Source organism: Tursiops truncatus, chromosome 2, assembly GCF_011762595.2.
Source record: "Tursiops truncatus isolate mTurTru1 chromosome 2, mTurTru1.mat.Y, whole genome shotgun sequence".
NCBI classification, from domain to species: domain Eukaryota; kingdom Metazoa; phylum Chordata; class Mammalia; order Artiodactyla; family Delphinidae; genus Tursiops; species Tursiops truncatus.
The window spans coordinates 28,602,150-28,618,971 of NC_047035.1; the positions used below are offsets into that span (position 1 = coordinate 28,602,150).

The 16,822-nt window shown below is 42.2% G+C and overlaps 2 protein-coding genes and 1 pseudogene across 18 annotated transcripts in view; 2 read left to right on the top strand and 1 right to left on the bottom strand.

The window, feature by feature from the left end:
- The window catches only part of BBOF1 (basal body orientation factor 1), a 39,691-nt gene extending 26,416 nt beyond the window's left edge, over positions 1-13,275 (bottom strand). For 2 of the 4 annotated variants that reach the window (XM_073800263.1, XM_073800265.1), the window contains exons 1-3: positions 13,054-13,274; positions 10,890-11,118; positions 4,373-4,438 (exon numbers count right to left, since the gene is read on the bottom strand). In XM_073800263.1, coding sequence (XP_073656364.1) covers positions 4,373-4,438; positions 10,890-11,118; positions 13,054-13,133 — 375 coding nt within the window. In that variant the 5' untranslated portion in view covers positions 13,134-13,274. Of the gene's footprint in view, positions 1-4,372; positions 4,439-10,889; positions 11,119-13,053 lie in introns of all 4 variants that reach the window. The other 2 variants (XM_073800264.1, XM_073800266.1) reach the window with 2 other exon arrangements.
- On the top strand, positions 865-2,713 carry LOC117311028 (ubiquitin-associated protein 1 pseudogene; annotated as a pseudogene).
- A 47-nt stretch (positions 13,276-13,322) lies between the features above and the next one.
- The window catches only part of ENTPD5 (ectonucleoside triphosphate diphosphohydrolase 5 (inactive)), a 36,453-nt gene continuing 32,953 nt past the window's right edge, over positions 13,323-16,822 (top strand). For 4 of the 14 annotated variants that reach the window (XR_012329908.1, XM_019921324.3, XM_073800282.1 and 1 more), the window contains exons 1-2: positions 13,487-13,799; positions 15,630-15,708. The gene's annotated coding sequence lies outside the window, so the exon portion shown is untranslated. The other 10 variants (XM_019921334.3, XM_073800280.1, XM_019921298.3 and 7 more) reach the window with 8 other exon arrangements.

Genomic DNA, 16,822 nt, shown 5'->3' on the forward strand with positions numbered 1-16,822 from the left:
GACCAAGTGCCTTGAATAAGTAAAAAATTCTAAAGTGAGCTGATCTTGTATAGAAGATGTAGATATTTATTTAAAAGGGGGTATGAGGGACTTCCCTGGTGGTGCAGTGGTTAAGAATCTGCCTGCCAATGCAGGGGACACAAGTTCGAGCCCTGGTCCGGGAAGATCCCACATGCCGCGGAGCAACTAAGCCCGTGTGCCACAACTACTGAACCTGTGTTTTAGAGCATGGGAGAGCCACAAATACTGAGCCCACGTGCTGCAACTACTGAAGCCCATGTACCTAGAGCCTGTGCTCCGCAACAAGAGAAACCACCGCAATGAGAAGCCCAAGCACTGCAATGAAGAGTAGCCCCCACTCACCGCAACTAGAGAAAGCCTGTGTGCAGCAACGAAGATCCAACACAGCCAAAAATAAAAAACAAATAAATAAATTTATTTTAAAAAATAAAAGAGCTATGAGAAGACTGAACAAATCTTTAACCTGTAAGAAAAATAAATAACATCCCTGATCCTAAATTAAAGTTAGTAAGCTAAGAGACAAAGGGAGGGCCAATATCTCTTATAAATAAACAAGGAAGAAGGTGGAAAAGGAGGAAGGAAAGGGGGAGACAGAAGGAGAAAAAAGAGAGGAGGAGAAAGGGAAGAGAAGGAGAGGGTAAGGAAAAAAAAAAAGAGGGAAATAGAGGAGAAAAAGGCCCAATAACACAATTAAAACATGAACAAGGGCTATCAAAAGAAATACAAATGACTCTCAACCACATGAAAAAATGCTCAACCTAGCTCATAATAAGAGAAATGCAGGAAGGAGGAGGGAAGTGGGGCTTCAACATGGCAGCTGTGGCCCTGGCGGTGGCTACGGTGATGGTGACGGCCTGGCCTGGGTAGGGCAGAGTTGAAGGTGGTGGTGTTCGCTCTCCCTAGGGGCCGTCAGGAGCTCAGCGGGGACTGAGCCTGGGAGGCCGGTCGGTGGCAGCACCTTTCAGCTTCTGGGACAGCGGCGGCAGCGTTCAGGTTCTAAATGGCTTCTAAGAAGTTGGGTGCAGATTTTCATGGGACTTTCAGTGACCTTGATGATGTCCCATTTAAGATAGGAGACAAATTCAAAACACCAGCTAAAGTTGGTCTACCTATTGGCTTCTCCTTGCCTGACTGTTTGCAGGTTGTCAGAGAAGTACAGAATGGCTTCTCTTTGGAAAAGAAAACCATTGAGTGGGCTGAAGACATTAAGAAAATCCAAGGAACCCAGTGGGAAGCAGAGCACGAGGCTGAGGAAGCAGAAGCTAAAGTGAATTCTAAGAGTGGCCCAGAGGGTGACAGCAAAATGAGCTTCTCCAAGACTCACGGTACAGCCACAATGCCACCTCCTATCAATCCCATCCTTGCCAGCTTACAGCACAACAGCATCCTCACCCCGACTCGGGTCAGCAGCAGTGCCACAAGACAGAAAGTTCTCAGCCCACCCCACACAAAGGCAGGTTTCAATCCTGCTGACTTTGAGTGTGAAGAAGACCCGTTTGATAATCTGGAGTTAAAAACTATTGATGAGAAGGAAGAGCTGAGAAACATTCTGGTAGGAACCAGTGGACCCATTATGGCCCAGTTATTGGACAATGACTTGCCTAGCGGTGGCTCTGGGTCTGTGTTACAGGATGAGGAGGTCCTGGCATCCCTGAAGCAGGCAACCCTAGATTTCAAGCCTCTTCACAAACCCAGTGGCTTTATAACCTTACCACAGTTGGGCAACTGTGAAAAGATGTCGCTGTCTTCCAAAGTGTCCCTCCCCCCATCCCTGCAGTAAGCAATATCAAGTCCCTGTCCCTCCCCAAACTTGACTCTGATGACAGCAGTCAGAAGACAGCCAAGATGGCAAGCACTTTCCACAGCACATCCTGCCTCTGCAGTGGCACGTTCCAGAATTCCCTAAAGCCTTCCACCCAAAGCAGTGCCAGTGAGCTCAATGGGCATCATATGCTTGGGCTTTCAGCTTTGAACTTGGACAGTGGCACAGAGGCGCCAACCCTGAACCATTCCCAGATGCCTTCCCTCTCTGTCTTGTCTGTGTGCACAGAAGAATCGTCACCTCCAAATACGTGTCCCACGGTCACATCTCCTAATTCCTCAATGTCACAAGTGCCCAACACTCCCAGCTGTCCCCAGGCTTATTCTGAACTGCAGACGCTGTGAGCGGCAATGTGTGGAGACGGTGATCGACATGGGCTATTCATATGAGTATGTCTTGAAAGCCATGAAGAAGAAAGGAGAGAATATTGAGCAGATTCTCAACTATCTCTTTGCACATGGACAGCTCTGTGAGAAGGGCTTTGACCCTCTTTAAGTGGAAGAGGCTCTGGAAATGCAGCAGTGTTAGAGGAAAAGATGATGCAGTTCCTTCAGTTAATGAGCAAATTTAAGGAAATGGGCTTTGAACTGAAAGATAATAAGGAAGTTCTGCTATTACACAACAATAACCAGGACAATGCTTTGGAAGACCTCATGGCTCGGGCGGGAGCCAGCTGAGACCAGGCCCTGCCTAGGCCCTGCCACGGAGCCCCCGCTGCCGAAGGCCCTGAGGAGACCACCTGTGGGGAAGAAGGGGCACACTTCCGGATTTTCTTTTGGGGGTGGAAGGTCAGGTGTAGAGACTGTGCTTGCCAAGTCTCTATGAGCCTAGGTCCTGAGCTGGGGAGAAAGTGGGGAAGATTTGGGCATGCAAATGCCCCCAGAACTGTCCTGGCTCCTTCCATAGTAAAAGTATTTGTATTCTGAGAAGTGTCCTTCCCACCTTGGCCATCCAGAGAGACTTCTCTGGTCTTTCTGGGGTCTGTATGGCCTCAGCTGAAACCTGGCCCAGCTGCCAAAAGGAATTGGGGAGAAGGAGGTGGGAGGGCCAGACTCAGTGCTACTTTGGGGCTAGATGTTTCCCTTCTCTGCAAGGGTGGACTGACCTCTAATCCAAGTTGAGTGCAATTGAAAGTTTCTTCCAGGGTTTTGTTTTTTTCCCCTTTTAACGATGTCACTTAGTGTTACACTGGTTCTGCAGTGTCTCTGAGCTGCAAAGAAGGCCCTTTTCCCCTTGGGGCCCTGAGTTTGACTTTTCTGCCAGGCAGTTACCATACTTCCCTGCTCCAGCCTGTTTCCTTTGGCCTGGTTTGGACCACAGTCTTCTGCTACCCCAGATTTTAGAGCCCCCTGCTCTAGAAAACAGTTGTCAGTTTAAGAAATCATTGGCCCCTTCCCAGCACATCAAGTGGGGAAGAAAGAGGCTGTGATTTAGTCACCCAGCACTCACTCCCCCTCAGTTCTCCCTGGAGAACAGCCTCTCCCTCCAGGCCCTTGCTCTAGGATGACACAATGAATAACACCTAGTCATAGAAATCAGTCTCTTTGGTTTGTTTTGTATTATGTTGTACATCATTAAAAATCTAAATACTAAGGATATACAGTCTTGATGAATCTAAAGTAATTTGCCAACTATTTTGATTCTTCAGAGAGAACTACTAATAAAAATCTAAAAGGTAAAAAAAAGAAAAAAAGAAATGCAAATTGAAGTACACTGAAATATCATTTCTTACCTATGTTGACAAAAATCCATTTTGACAATATACCCTGGTATATTGTGGAGACATGGATAGAAGTTAGATTTCTCAGAATATACCATGTTTGACAGATTTTACTTTGGAACCATATAAATATTTTACATAATTATAGTTACATAATTGTACATTAAATTAAACTTTATAAAGCAACTCCTAAAAATCAAAAGCAAAATGTGTTGTTGAGTTGGTGGCATATCCTCACAGGAAGGAATTATTTCAAATCATTTTTAAACCTTGTTAATTTGATTGTAGATCCCTATCAGTATATATCCTAAGGAAAAGTGTCCCCCCCAAATCTTAAACTGTATCCACTAATTTATGTTGGTGGTAGTATTAATATTAGTATTCTGTGCCTATTGATGTATTAAGGTTTGAAGAAAATACACAATTATACTGGTATCATCAAGAACCACGGTTTTTGGTGAGGAAGAAAGGAGACACAGATAAAGTTAAGTAAAAATCCTGTACTCCTGCATCTGAATTTAAAGTATTAGTATGGGCTTATGATATATTTTAATCTTCAAAAACTATATATTTCCTAGCTCTGCCCACTGAAAAGCCCTAGAGCTCAAGATCAGCAAACACCACTACTACCAGATGGTTTTCTACAATAACAAAATTTTATGTTATTTTTGAGCTTTTGTACAATCAAGTGTGTGGGCTTTAAGGTCACTGAGCTGCTCAAAGGATCTACTCACTTGTTCTCCTTGTGTCTTAAATATCTGAACTTGCCAGAAACCTGACCACCAGTAAGTGACCACCAATGTACATACCAATTTTTCCTTCTCTTCTTGGGCTTTTCCCTTAGTTTCATTCAATTGCTGTTTCAGTTTTTCAATCTGTAGAAAATGGAAATACAGAGGAAGGTAAAGAAATTACTCTGCATCCTAACTTAATTAAGCAGTCTAGTTTTCACATGATATTAAAACCAGTAGGGTTGGAGACGTGGAAAGAAGAGAATAGAGGACATAATCCACCCTGTTAACATGCTATCGCCAGCTTCCAAAACTTGGCTATCATCACAATTGCCTGGGTAACGTGTGTGTGTGGTAAAAAACACAACATTAAATTTACGATCTTAACCATTTTTAAGTATATATTCACATTGTTGTGCAGCAGATCTCTGGAAATTTTTCTTCTTGCAAAACAGAAACTCTATATTCATGAGACACTAATTCCTTCTTTTCCCTCCCCCTAGCCTTTCTGCATTGTTTCTATGATTTTGACTACTTCAGATATGTCCACTGAAGAAAAACCACACAACCTGAAAGTTGTGAATTAAGTTTTATTCTAGGATTATACTGAGGGCTATAGCCTGGGAAACAGCCTCTCAGAGAGCTCTGAGGAACTGCTCAGAAGAGGTAAGAGAGGAGCTGGGATATACAGGAGTTTCTTGCTGGAAAAAAACATGTAGTCAGACATCAAATGGAATGGGCATTTCAAGTTAATGACTTTAGTGCTTTTCTATATAAGGGAAGATGCAACATCTGGGCTTGTAATTATTCCTTAGATATGCATCTTAACTATCTAGGGTCAGTATCCAAAGCACAGAAGGCTTCCTGTTTTTCTCCATCCTGAACTCCCTTCAGGACGCACCATGGGGGGAAGGCAGGTGGTGGGCAGGGGTAAGGGGCTGCAATGGCTGATGGCTTGATCCTTATAGAACTGGAATAGTGGGCAACGTTCATTGTTTACTGGAATGTCGGGCAACATTCCCTGTCCACATACACTTCATATGAGTGGAATCATACAGTATTTGTCCTTTTGTAACTGGCTTATTTCACTTAGCATAATGGCCTTGAGGTTCGTCTATGTTGTAGCATATGACAAGATTTCCTTCTTTTTTTTTAAAGCTGCATAATATTCCATTGTATGTGTATAACACATTTTATTCACTCATCCATCAACAGACATTTGGGTTGTTTCCACATCTTGACTATATGAATGTGAATAATGTTTATGTGAATGATGTTTATATGAATAATGTTTCAAAAACATGGGTGTGCAATTGTCTCTTCAAGATCCTGCTTTAAATTCTCTTGGAAATGTACCCCAAAGTGAGATTGTTGGATCATATGATAATTTTATTTTTAATTTTTTGAGGAACCTCTGTACTGTTTTCCATAATGGCTACGCCATTTCACACTCCCACCAACGGTGCACAAGGATTCCAATTTATCTACATCCTCAGCAACACTTGCTATTTTCTGGTTTTCTGTTTTCTGTTTTGGTTTTTTGGCCCTGAGGCACGTGGGATCTTAGCTCCCCGACCAGGGATTGAACCCGCAGTCCCTGCATTGGAAGGTGAAGTCTTAACCACTGGATCGCCAGGGAAGTCCCTTGTTTTTCTGATAGTAGCTATCTTAATGGGTGTGAAGTGATGACTTGGAGTTTTGATTTGCACTTCCTTTAAATGAGGATTTTTTTAAAGAAAAGTTTCAAGAACAGTACAAAGAATTCTCATATACTCTCCACCCAATTTTGCCACATTTGCTTTCCCTCTATGATAGGTCTACCTAAATATACGTATATATGATACAGATGTTTGAAACTGTTTTTTCTGGAGCATGTGAAAATAAGTCTAGGACATCATACCCCTGTACCCCTAAATATTTCAGTATGTATTTCCTAAGAAAAAGGACAATCTCTTGCAAGCACAGTACAATGATCAAAATTGGGAAATTTAACATTGATAAAATACTATTATTTAATCTCTAGTCCATGTTCAAATTTTGCCATCAATTGTCCCAATGGTGTCCTTTTATTGTAACTTTCCTTTTCCTGGTCCAGGATGTAATCCCTGATTATGATTACACTTAGTTGTCATATATCCTACTCTCTTTAATCTGGGGCAGTTTCTCAGCCTTTGTCTTTTATGATATCAAAGTTTTTGAAAAATACTGGCCAGGGTTGGAGTTGTCTGATGTTTCTTCATGAGAAGATTCAGGTTATGCCCTTTTGGCAGGCATACACTGCCTAAGTGATAATGTATCCTTGTCACTGCATCATGTCATGAAGTGACTGACGTTAATTGTAATCAACTGGTTAAGATTGTGTCCGCCAGGTTTCTCCACTTAAAAGTTACTATTTTTCCTTTTGTAATTATTAAGTATTTTGGGGCAAGGTATTTTGAGACTATGCAAATATCCTCTGCTCATCAAAATTTCACCCACTAGTTTTAGCATCCGCTGTTGTTCTTGACTGAATCAATTATTACTCTGAAGCCAAATGGTGACTTTTCTAATTCCATCATTCCATGGAAATTTAATAATTTACTGCATTCCACTATAAGGAAAAACTTTCTATTCTCCCTTAGTTATTTAAATAAATAAATTTATTTATTTAAATAAATAAATTTATTTATTTAAATAAATAAATTTATTTATTTATTTATTTTTGGCCGTGTTGGGTCTTCGTTGCTGCGAGCAGGCTTTCTCTAGTTGTGGTGAGTGGGGGCTGCTCTTCGTTGCAGTGCATGGGCTTCTCATTGCGGTGGCTTCTCTTGTTGCAGAGCTCAGGCTCTAGGTGCACGGGCTCAGTAGTTGTGGCTCGCGGGCTCTAGAGCGCAGGTTCAGTAGTTGTGGCACATGGGATTAGTTGCTCCATGGCATGTGGGGTCTTCCCAGACCAGGGCTCGAACCTGTGTCCCCTGCATTGGCAGGAAGATTCCTAACCACTGCGCCACAGGGAAGTCCCTCTCCCTTATTTATTAATGTATGTGTTTATCTATTAGTTGTATGCACTCATGGACTCATTTTATTCAGTTATAATTTATTACTGTCATTATTTATTTTGAATGTCCCAGATTTGGTCAGTGGGAGCCCCTTCAAGCTACCTGCCGTGTCCTTTAATTTTTTTTTTACTAACTTCCTGTCACAAGATATTCCAAATTCATTTTTTAGTTCAAATTCATTTTTCACTCTCCCTGCTCCAGTCTTAGAATCAATCATTTCTCCAAGGTGCTGGTATGTTTTAGTAGGAAATCTGAGTAGCTTTTTAAACTAAAAATTCCTTGACGTGGTTATAGAATCAGAAGATACAGAAGTGAAATACTGTTGTAAATAATCTTAGAATAGTTTAAGGAAACCCTGAAAATGTGTTAAAATAAATTGAGACAGTCCTCAGCCATGTAGGACAGGTGTAAAATATAATTAGATTTATTTTGTGTTGATTGAACAAAGCCTTAAATACCAAAACCAATAAGTGAAATCTCCTAATTTTGTCCAAGATATAATAGTTTTCAAAACACACCTCACTTCTAATATTTCTATAATTAACATGAAGACTAAACAGTTTAAATAAAGTTTAAGCAAATAACACATTTCTAGGATATAGTAGAATGAGTAACAAAACTCTAAGAGAGCTAATTGACCAGGGTATATTGAATCTATTCTACTTCTTCCTCCCAAAGTAGTTTCTTTGGTTTTAATGGGTATCTATGATTGTGAGAAAATTATGTATTTGCTACAGCCAGATGCTGGTCTTTGATACATGGAGGCAGATGAAAATCAGGAAATACCAGTGATACTGATAAATGCAGACCAATATCAATTAGCTAACGCAGACCACAAAGCTTCTATATAATGAATTTTGAAAATTATTTGCATGGCTGGCCTAAAGGCTTATTTTAGAATAATACTTTATAGCAGACAATTTTAATAATGCATACTATTCAAAGAGTAATTTTAAAAATGGAAGTCGCCTAGGAAAGAGGGTTAAAAAAAAGTAATGTACAAAAAAATTACTTTATTTAAAAAAACACACAAAATCCACACAAATGTTCAGTTGTCCGATTTCTCTGATATGCTTCCAATATCATCTTGATCTTAGTTTTGATTTCTATTAACTTTTTCAAAGTATCAGTGCAATCACAAGCCATTCATTCACACATGCAAAAAAATTTTAATGAGTGCCTACTATGTGCCAGGCCCATACTAGATGCTGGAGATACAGCACTCAACGACAATTTAAAAAGACCCCCAATTCTTTACTTCTGTGTTGCTTCATTCTAATTAGGAAAAGAGAAAATAAATACATAAGTAACATGCATATAGTATGACAAAAGGTAATAAATATTACCAAGAAAATAAAGTAAGGGAGATGGTTTTAATTTTAAACAGGGTAGTGAGCAAGGGTCTCCCTGAAAATGTGGCATTTGAAAAAAATTATGGAATGATTCATGAATTTGCATGTCATCCTTATGATACAGAATTTGCATCTGCATCACTCCAATATGTATACTGAAGCAAACACATAAAAACAATAAAAAATGGGTTAAGGAACATATAAAAGATGCTCAAGCGACTAGTGATCAGAAAAATACAAATTAAAGTGACATACCAATTTATACACATAAAATTGAGCAAAAATTATTAAGTATAATATCAAATGTTTTGGGCTTCCCTGGTGGCACAGTGGTTAAGAATTCGCCTGCCAACGCAGGGGACATGGGTTCGAGCCCTGGTCCGGGAAGATCCCACATGCCGTGGGGCAACTAAGCCCGTGTGCCACAACTACTGAGCCTGTGCTCTAGAGCCCGTGAGCCACAACTACTGAGCCCACGTGCCACAACTACTGAAGCCCGCGCGCCTAGAGCCCGTGCTCTGCAACAAGAGAAGCCACCGCAATGAGAAGCCCGCACACCACAACGAAGAGTAGCCCCCGCTCGCCACAACTAGAGAAAGCCCACACGCAGTGACGAAGACCCAATGCAGCCAAAAATAAATAAAATAAAATAAATTAATTAAAAAATATATATATCAAGTGTTCACAAAAATGTGGATAAATGGGAACTCACTTTAATACATTGCTTGTGAAAGTATAAATTGGTATAACCTCTTTGGAGTTCAATTTAAACCCTTGTGAAGTTGAAATGATGCATACCTCATAATATAGTAATTTAACTCCTAAGTGTCTACTCTAGAGAAACTCTCACACATGGGCACAAGCAGACATACACAAGAATGTTTACTGAAGGTCTATTTGTAATAATGAAAAAATGGAGTCTAACTGACCCATAGGGTGGTATGAACAAATAAATTTTGGTTTATTTATTTATTTGATGTAATATTATAAAGCAGTTAATAATGAATGAAAAAATAAAGCATGCTCATTATCAACTTCTTAACAATGAACTGAATCATGTGATTTTTGTAAATATACCACAAAACATGTTTTATAAAAAAGATAAGTTGCGGGCTTCCCTGGTGCCACAGTGGTTGAGAGTCTGCCTGCCGGTGCAGGGGACGCGGGTTCGTGCCCCGGTCTGGGAGGATCCCACATACTGCGGAGCGGCTGGGCCTGTGAGCCATGGCTTCTGAGCCTCCGTGTCCAGAGCCTGTGCTCCGCAGCAGGAGAGACCACAGCAGTGAGAGGCCCGCGTACCGCAAAAAAAAAAAAAAGAGAAGTTGCAAAAGATATGTACAATATGACACTACTAATATAAATTTTAAAACAAGACTATAATATGTATTATTTGTGGATGTATAATACATAAATAGTAAAAATACAAAAACATACATGGGAATGAAGCATGGTGTAAATTTCCTTGGGCGTCCATGGGACTCATAGAAGCAGATGGGAAAGAGAAGAATTTAAGTCACACCTAAGTTCCACCCACTAGCTGTGTGACTTCAGGCAAGTTACCTGTCCTGAGAGTCAATTTTTTTTCTGTAAAATGGGAATGACAATTTGTAGCTACAGGGGGTTATTAAAAGGACTAAATGACATAGCAGAGGTAAAGTACTTAGTATAGTGCCTGGCACAAACAGGGGCCCCAAAATGTTAGTTCCCTTCCCTTTTTTTCCCAGATTTAAAATGATAGCTCTACTCCCAACATTTCAACAAAGTTCAATAAGATAAATTCAAGATTCAACAGGCCCAAAAGAAGAGATCCAACTTGCTGGGTTCATAATCATGTGATCACGGATTATCGGTGAATTGCTTTACAGATCATTAATTACTTCGGTAGTTATCAGTATCATAAAATATATATATAGGTCATATATCATGCTCTTGTTTTTAAAATAAAGTTGATCATAATATTCCCTTAGGATCATCAACCTTTGTTTCAGGCAAGAAAACATGGGACGAGGCTGAAAATAAGAAAGAGCCAATTCTGACAGTAAAGCCATTCTGAAATAACACGTTGCTTCAAGGAGAGATAAAGTCAATTGAAGTGTCTTAACTATGTGATGAGATTTCCAGGAATTAAAATCCTTGAAATATATAACACACCAGTATAACCACAGAGGTAGTTACTAAGGCTCAGGAGGGTTTCTACCTACCTACCAGATTATCCTTCTCCTGATCCTGTTTCTTCAGGTAGTTCAATACAGACACTGTGTCTTTCTCCATTCTATACTGCTGTTTCTTTAATTCTTCATTATATTTTGCCAGTCTCCGGGAAGTATCACGATACTCAATCCTAGAGAGTTCTGTGACTTCCAGCCTGGCCTCCCAAAGGGAGGCATTGGCCTTGGCTCTCTCCATGGCAGATTCCTCAACTTTTATCATCTTCCTGCACAGGAAGAGGACACATTGACAGCATATAACTATTTCTCTACTATATTAGTATTACACCTTTCTCTTTATTGTTATTTGTTTTGCTTGGCATTTGCCTAGCACATATGAGCAAATACTGTTGGATAAATGAGTTAATAAGAAATATATATGGTCTGTTAGCCTCAGTGTTTCTCCTTGTTGATATGTGCACTGCAGCTGCATGGTCAAAAATAGAAAACATGCTAGTGAGTTCCAGGAATGTTATAAGCCGTTGGCACTTCTAAAAAAGGCTAGACTAACTACACAGTTATACTTTTTAAAAAATCACACTGTAGAAGAATACTTATATAATACATTGGGGGAAAAAAGTTACAAATAAATTTGTATATTGGGCTATCATTTTATAAAGAAGAAAAAGAATATTCCAAAATGATAGTAGTGGTTATCTTTGGATGATGGGACTACAGGTGGTTTTGTTTTCTGTTTGACTTTCTATGTTTCCTAAACTTTCTGTATTGAGCATGCATTACTCTCTTAAACAAGTTACTTTATAAACTTTGCAAGGATTTCCTTGTGGTCCCATATATAGTGTTGTTGGACAATGTGTATGACTCCAATGTGTCTAGGAACCACTAGGGTCATCTAATAGGTTTAGTGGCAATCTAGCAGCAACTCCAAGCCTGCAAAGCTTTAGTGCCAGCGCAATACTATCCACTTCAGAAATTCTGATCACTTTGCGGAAACATGAATAATTACCTGAATTGGTCAAATCCTTTATGTTTTCCTTTGAACCAAAAGGAATCCTTGAAAAAAGCCCAAGGAACTACTTCAATCATCCAGAGATCCTTTGGATGTCCACGATCATCTCAACCACATAGCTGAGATCGATCAGGCTACAGGCAAAAAATAATGAACCCAGAGCACCAGAGCATAGTTCTTGTGCGGGGGGGGGGGGAGGGGGGAGATCCAAGTTGAAGCATACACAAGCAGACACCTTAATTTGTTTATTTAACAAATATTAAGCATCTGCTATGATCCAGGGTCTCCTCTAGGTGCTAGAGATACTGTGAATAACGCTTAGTGCCTATTCTAGAGAAGCTTAAAGCCTTGAGCAGGGCTTCCCAACTACGAATATTCTGAGCTACACGATTCTTTGTTTAGAGTGGGGCTGGGGGTTGTCCTGTGCAGTGTAAGATATTTAACAGCATCCTTTGTCTCTTATCCACTAGAGGTCCCCAGATGTGACAACCAAAAATGTCTCCAGATATTAACAAACGTCTCCTGGTAGCCAAAAATCACCCCAGGCGGAGAACCACTGGTCTAGAGCAATGCCGTCCAACAGAACTTTCTGTGATGGTGTTAATGCTCTATATCTGGGCTGTCCAATACAGTCACCACTACTAGCCACATGTGCCTACTGAGGACATGCAATGTAGCCAGTACAAATGAGGATCTGAATTTTTATTTAATTTTAACTAATTTTAATGGCCACACGTGACAGGTGACTACCCTATTGGACAGCACAGGCCTAGAGGATCTTCGATATCCTAAAACATGTTATCCTGACCTTCACATCTAGGGTCAGAACTAACCCTTCTTCCGCATTCTCTATTCTTTTTCCCTCCACTGGCACTTAACTTCATTCGGTCCTATGTTACTTCTGTTCTTTGGGAACTTATCTGCCTCCTCCTCGTTCGTTAGCGCATTACACATAGGCAGGGGCTGTATCTAAGTTACTTCAGGGTCCCAAGCCTCACACTCTTGTCTTAGTTGAAGTAGTATGGTTTGGCGTGCATTTTGGTAATATCTGAACAATGGGGGCTGTCCTTCTCAGAAGCGGGGAGAGAGGAGGGTCCAGGAGGGGAGGCGGGAGGGCGCCAGTTGGCCCGCCCCTGAGAATCCCGGGAGGGTAGGCCCAGGGAGCAGGGACCCCAGGGTGGCTTCTCCTTACTTCTTCTTCTTGTCTTCGTCTTTGTCTTTGCCTTTACCTTTACCCTTCCCTTTCTTTTCGTCCTTTCCCTTCGATGGCATCTTGGCTTCTCCAGCGGCCCTGCTGCCGTTGGCGCCTCTCTGCGCAGCCCAGGCCCCGCCCCGTCTCCAAGGACAACCGGCACACTGAGCCCGTAACTATCCGCGCAGACCGCTGCCGGCGCTCAGAGAGCGCACGCGCCCGTGACGTAGCCCCGACACCGCCCCGCGGGGCCCAGTCCACTGGCCGGGCGCAGGGGGCGGGGCGGAGATCGCGCCGAGGGCGGCGGGCGGCCGCCCCGGGGAGGCGCGCGCGCGCGCGGTGAGTGTGCGAGAGCGGACATGCCTGAGCCAGCCGGGGGCCGGGGCTGGGAGGGCGGCGGGGCGGGCTGAGAGGCCGGAGGGGGCCAGTCCCGGGTGGCTGCGCGACGGTGGGGGCGCTCTCCGCTAAGGAGGCTTGGCTTCGTGGCGGGTCCAGCCGGCGCGCCGCGGTCGTCAGAGCGCCGCTCCCGCCGGGTTTGCAGCGTTTCGCGTCTCGCCCGTGCGTCCTCTCCTTCCCTCGCGCTGCAGCCACCGTGGCCGTGGCAGCCTCGCTCTCGTCCCTGCGCCGCCTCTCCCGAAGCTGCCCCCGACTCTTTGGGTTTCCTTCTCCCTCTCCTGGCTTTTAACTCTTGCTAATTCTGTAAGGGATGGCGCAGCCAACGGGCTTCCCAGGCCAAACATTTTTTGGTGAGGCAGTTGAGGACTCCTCTGAGGGGGGCTGGGGGTGAGGCGGGCAGCGGCTGCTGGCGTCGGAAAGCCTGGCGGGGACAGAAGGGCTGCCCCCTGGGTTGGGAGAGGCTCCGGGGCCTCGTGGAGAGTCCTTGAAGAGGGGTGTGCTGGGGTCAGGCCCTCGGTCCCGTTCTGTACTGTCGTGGCCGGCGCTGCCCGCCCAGGGCCAGCCCCGGATTCCCATTTGCTAATAAGCTCTTGGCGTTCGCAGCCCTCTTTTTTTTCTGCGAGTCGCGTAAAGTTGAAAGCGCATGCATTTTGGTGCGTTTTGGTTTTGGTTTGGTGCCCCCCTCCGCCCCCCCCTCCAGCACGCCAGTGAAAAGGAGTAGTAGTGAAAGGTACTGTTCGCCTTTTTCGGAGGAGGAGCTCTGTGCTTCTGCCTTCATTCAGTGAGTTAGTCCGGGAGTTACTGAGGAAGACAGGGAATTCTAGGTGCCGGGACAACAGAAAACTTGTGATTGAAGCTCTGCTGTGCGTTATTCTCCCTTTCAAATTGAATTTTAAATTTCTTTAAAAACTTCATTGTACATCTTCCTCCATTTCGCTAAGGAGAACTTAATCCCTACACCCTTTCCAGAGGTTTCTGATGCAAACCCTCCCCTTTTTTTTTCCACTTACGTCGTTTCTGTTTCTGAATTCAGTGGTTAGGGGGAACATGCTGATTGGTGTTAATATTAATGAGCGCTGGAAATCTTTTTAGCCATACCATTTGCTTGCATGATAGTGGCTTACCCTCTTCTGGTGCTTTCCCCCCCTCTATTTGCATGTCACATTTCCATGAGCCCATGGTGGAATTATACATTGAAGGGGTTTATTCTCATATAGAAGCTATAAAGTTATTGATTTTGTGTCTAAGGTTCTGAACATGCACCCTATTGATAACTTGCCGGAAAGAGAGGGTAGGGCATCTTCTGTCAGAGGCTTGACATTTGGAATTCATTCTAAAAAATTGGTTACTGTGCATATGAAAGTCCAAAATTTTTGTTGTCTGTAGACTCATTTATAAACATGAAAATTTGACTGTAACAACATTATTTCTTAATATATATGCATAATACTTTACTTACATGTACATTATAGTTATTTTATTACACAGCATATTTTTATTGACTTTAAGTTTGATTTTGTAGTTAAAGCTGTTGTAACTTGAATACGACTAAGAGAAATGCCCAGATTCACACTGTGGTAGATGTAGGTCTAGAATCTGTAGTCTTCTGAACCTCCACATCTCTGCCAAAGAACTGGATGTTATTATTCAGTCATATGTTTGTAAAAAACATCCGATGGTACAGATAGTAGAGTAGGAAGTTGCTATGTAGCAATTTATCTGGTAGCATTTCCTTTCATACTTTCTTGTAGGTAGTTTTACTATGAAGTTTATTTCGCTGAATAAATTTGCTTTGTTTTATTTAATTAATTTATTTATTTTTGGCTGTGTTAGGGCTTCCTTGCTGTGTGCGGGTTTTCTCTAGTTGTGGCGAGCAGGGGCTACTCTTCCTTGTGGTTCATGGGCTTCTCACTGTCGTGGCTTCTCATTGCAGAGCATGGGCTCTCGAGCTCAGGCTCAGTAGTTGTGGCGCACGGGCTTAGTTACTCTGCAGCATGTGGGATCTTCCCCGACCAGGGCCCGAACCCGTGTCCCCTGCATTGGCAGGCGGATTCTTAACCCCTGTGCCACCAGGGAAGTCCCATGCTTTGTTTTATTGTTTAGAATGCTAATGCGTTTAAAACTTGGGATAAGCATTTAGTGTTTTGTTGACTTGGTTTTGTAATTCTTTTTTTGCCCAGTTTGCATGGTTCCTGGTCAGCATAGAAATGTGGAGTGTCTCGGCTGAATCCTCATGCAGACAAGATCATTATGGTCCTGGTAGGTAGGGCAAGTATCTGGATGTGAGGTTACACCTCTGCTATCTTTTTTTTTTTTTTAACATCTTATTGGAGTGTAATTGCTTTACAATGGTGTGTTACTTTCTGCTTTATAACAAAGTGAATCAGTTATGCATATACATATGTCCCCATATCTCTTCCCTCTTGCATCTCCCTCCCTCCCACCTTCCCTATCCCACCCTTCTAGGTGGTCACAAACCACCGAGCTGATCTCCCTGTGCTATGCGGCCGCTTCTCACTAGCTATCTATTTTACGTTTGGTAGTGTATATATGTCCATGCCACTCTCTCACTTTGTCCCAGCTTACCCTTCCCCCTCCCCATATCCTCAAGTCCATTCTCTAGTAGGTCTGTGTCTTTATTCCCGTCTTGCCCCTAGGTTCTTCAAGACTAGTTTGTTTGTTTGTTTGTTTGTTTTTTAGATTCCATATATATGTGTGTTAGCATACGGTATTTGTTTTTCTCTTTCTGACTTACTTCACTCTGTATGACAGACTCTAGGTCCATCCACCTCACTACAAATAACTCAATTTCATTTCTTTTTATGGCTGAGTAATATTCCATTGTATATATGTGCCATATCTTCTTTATTCATTCATCTGTTGATGGACACTTAGGTTGCTTCCATGTCCTGGCTATTGTAAATAGAGCTGCAATGAACATTTTGGTACATGACTCTTTTTGAATTATGGTTTCTCAGGGTATATGCCCAGTAGTGGGATTGCTGGGTCGTATGGTAGTTCTAAAGCTGTAAATGTACTTCATTTGCTCCTGGGTTGGTTTTGTTTTGTTTTCCTGAATTGGATTTTCTGTCTTTGCCAAAAGATGTTAACTTTTCTCTTGTCCCATTGACTGTAATACCATCAAGTGCGGAGTTGCTCAAAAAGCCAAATAAGAACTTAGGATTATATCTCAAAATACATATTATTTCTAATTTTTTCTTCCAGTAGTTCCAGAATTGGGTTTACTCTCTAAAGTCATCTGTGACTTTATTCTGGTTTAGCTTGGAGACCGAGTTTCTACTCATAAATCATCCTTGAAGTTGCCTGATAGCTGATGCTGTTTTATAAGTAGAAGAGACCAGGTGAACAGTTT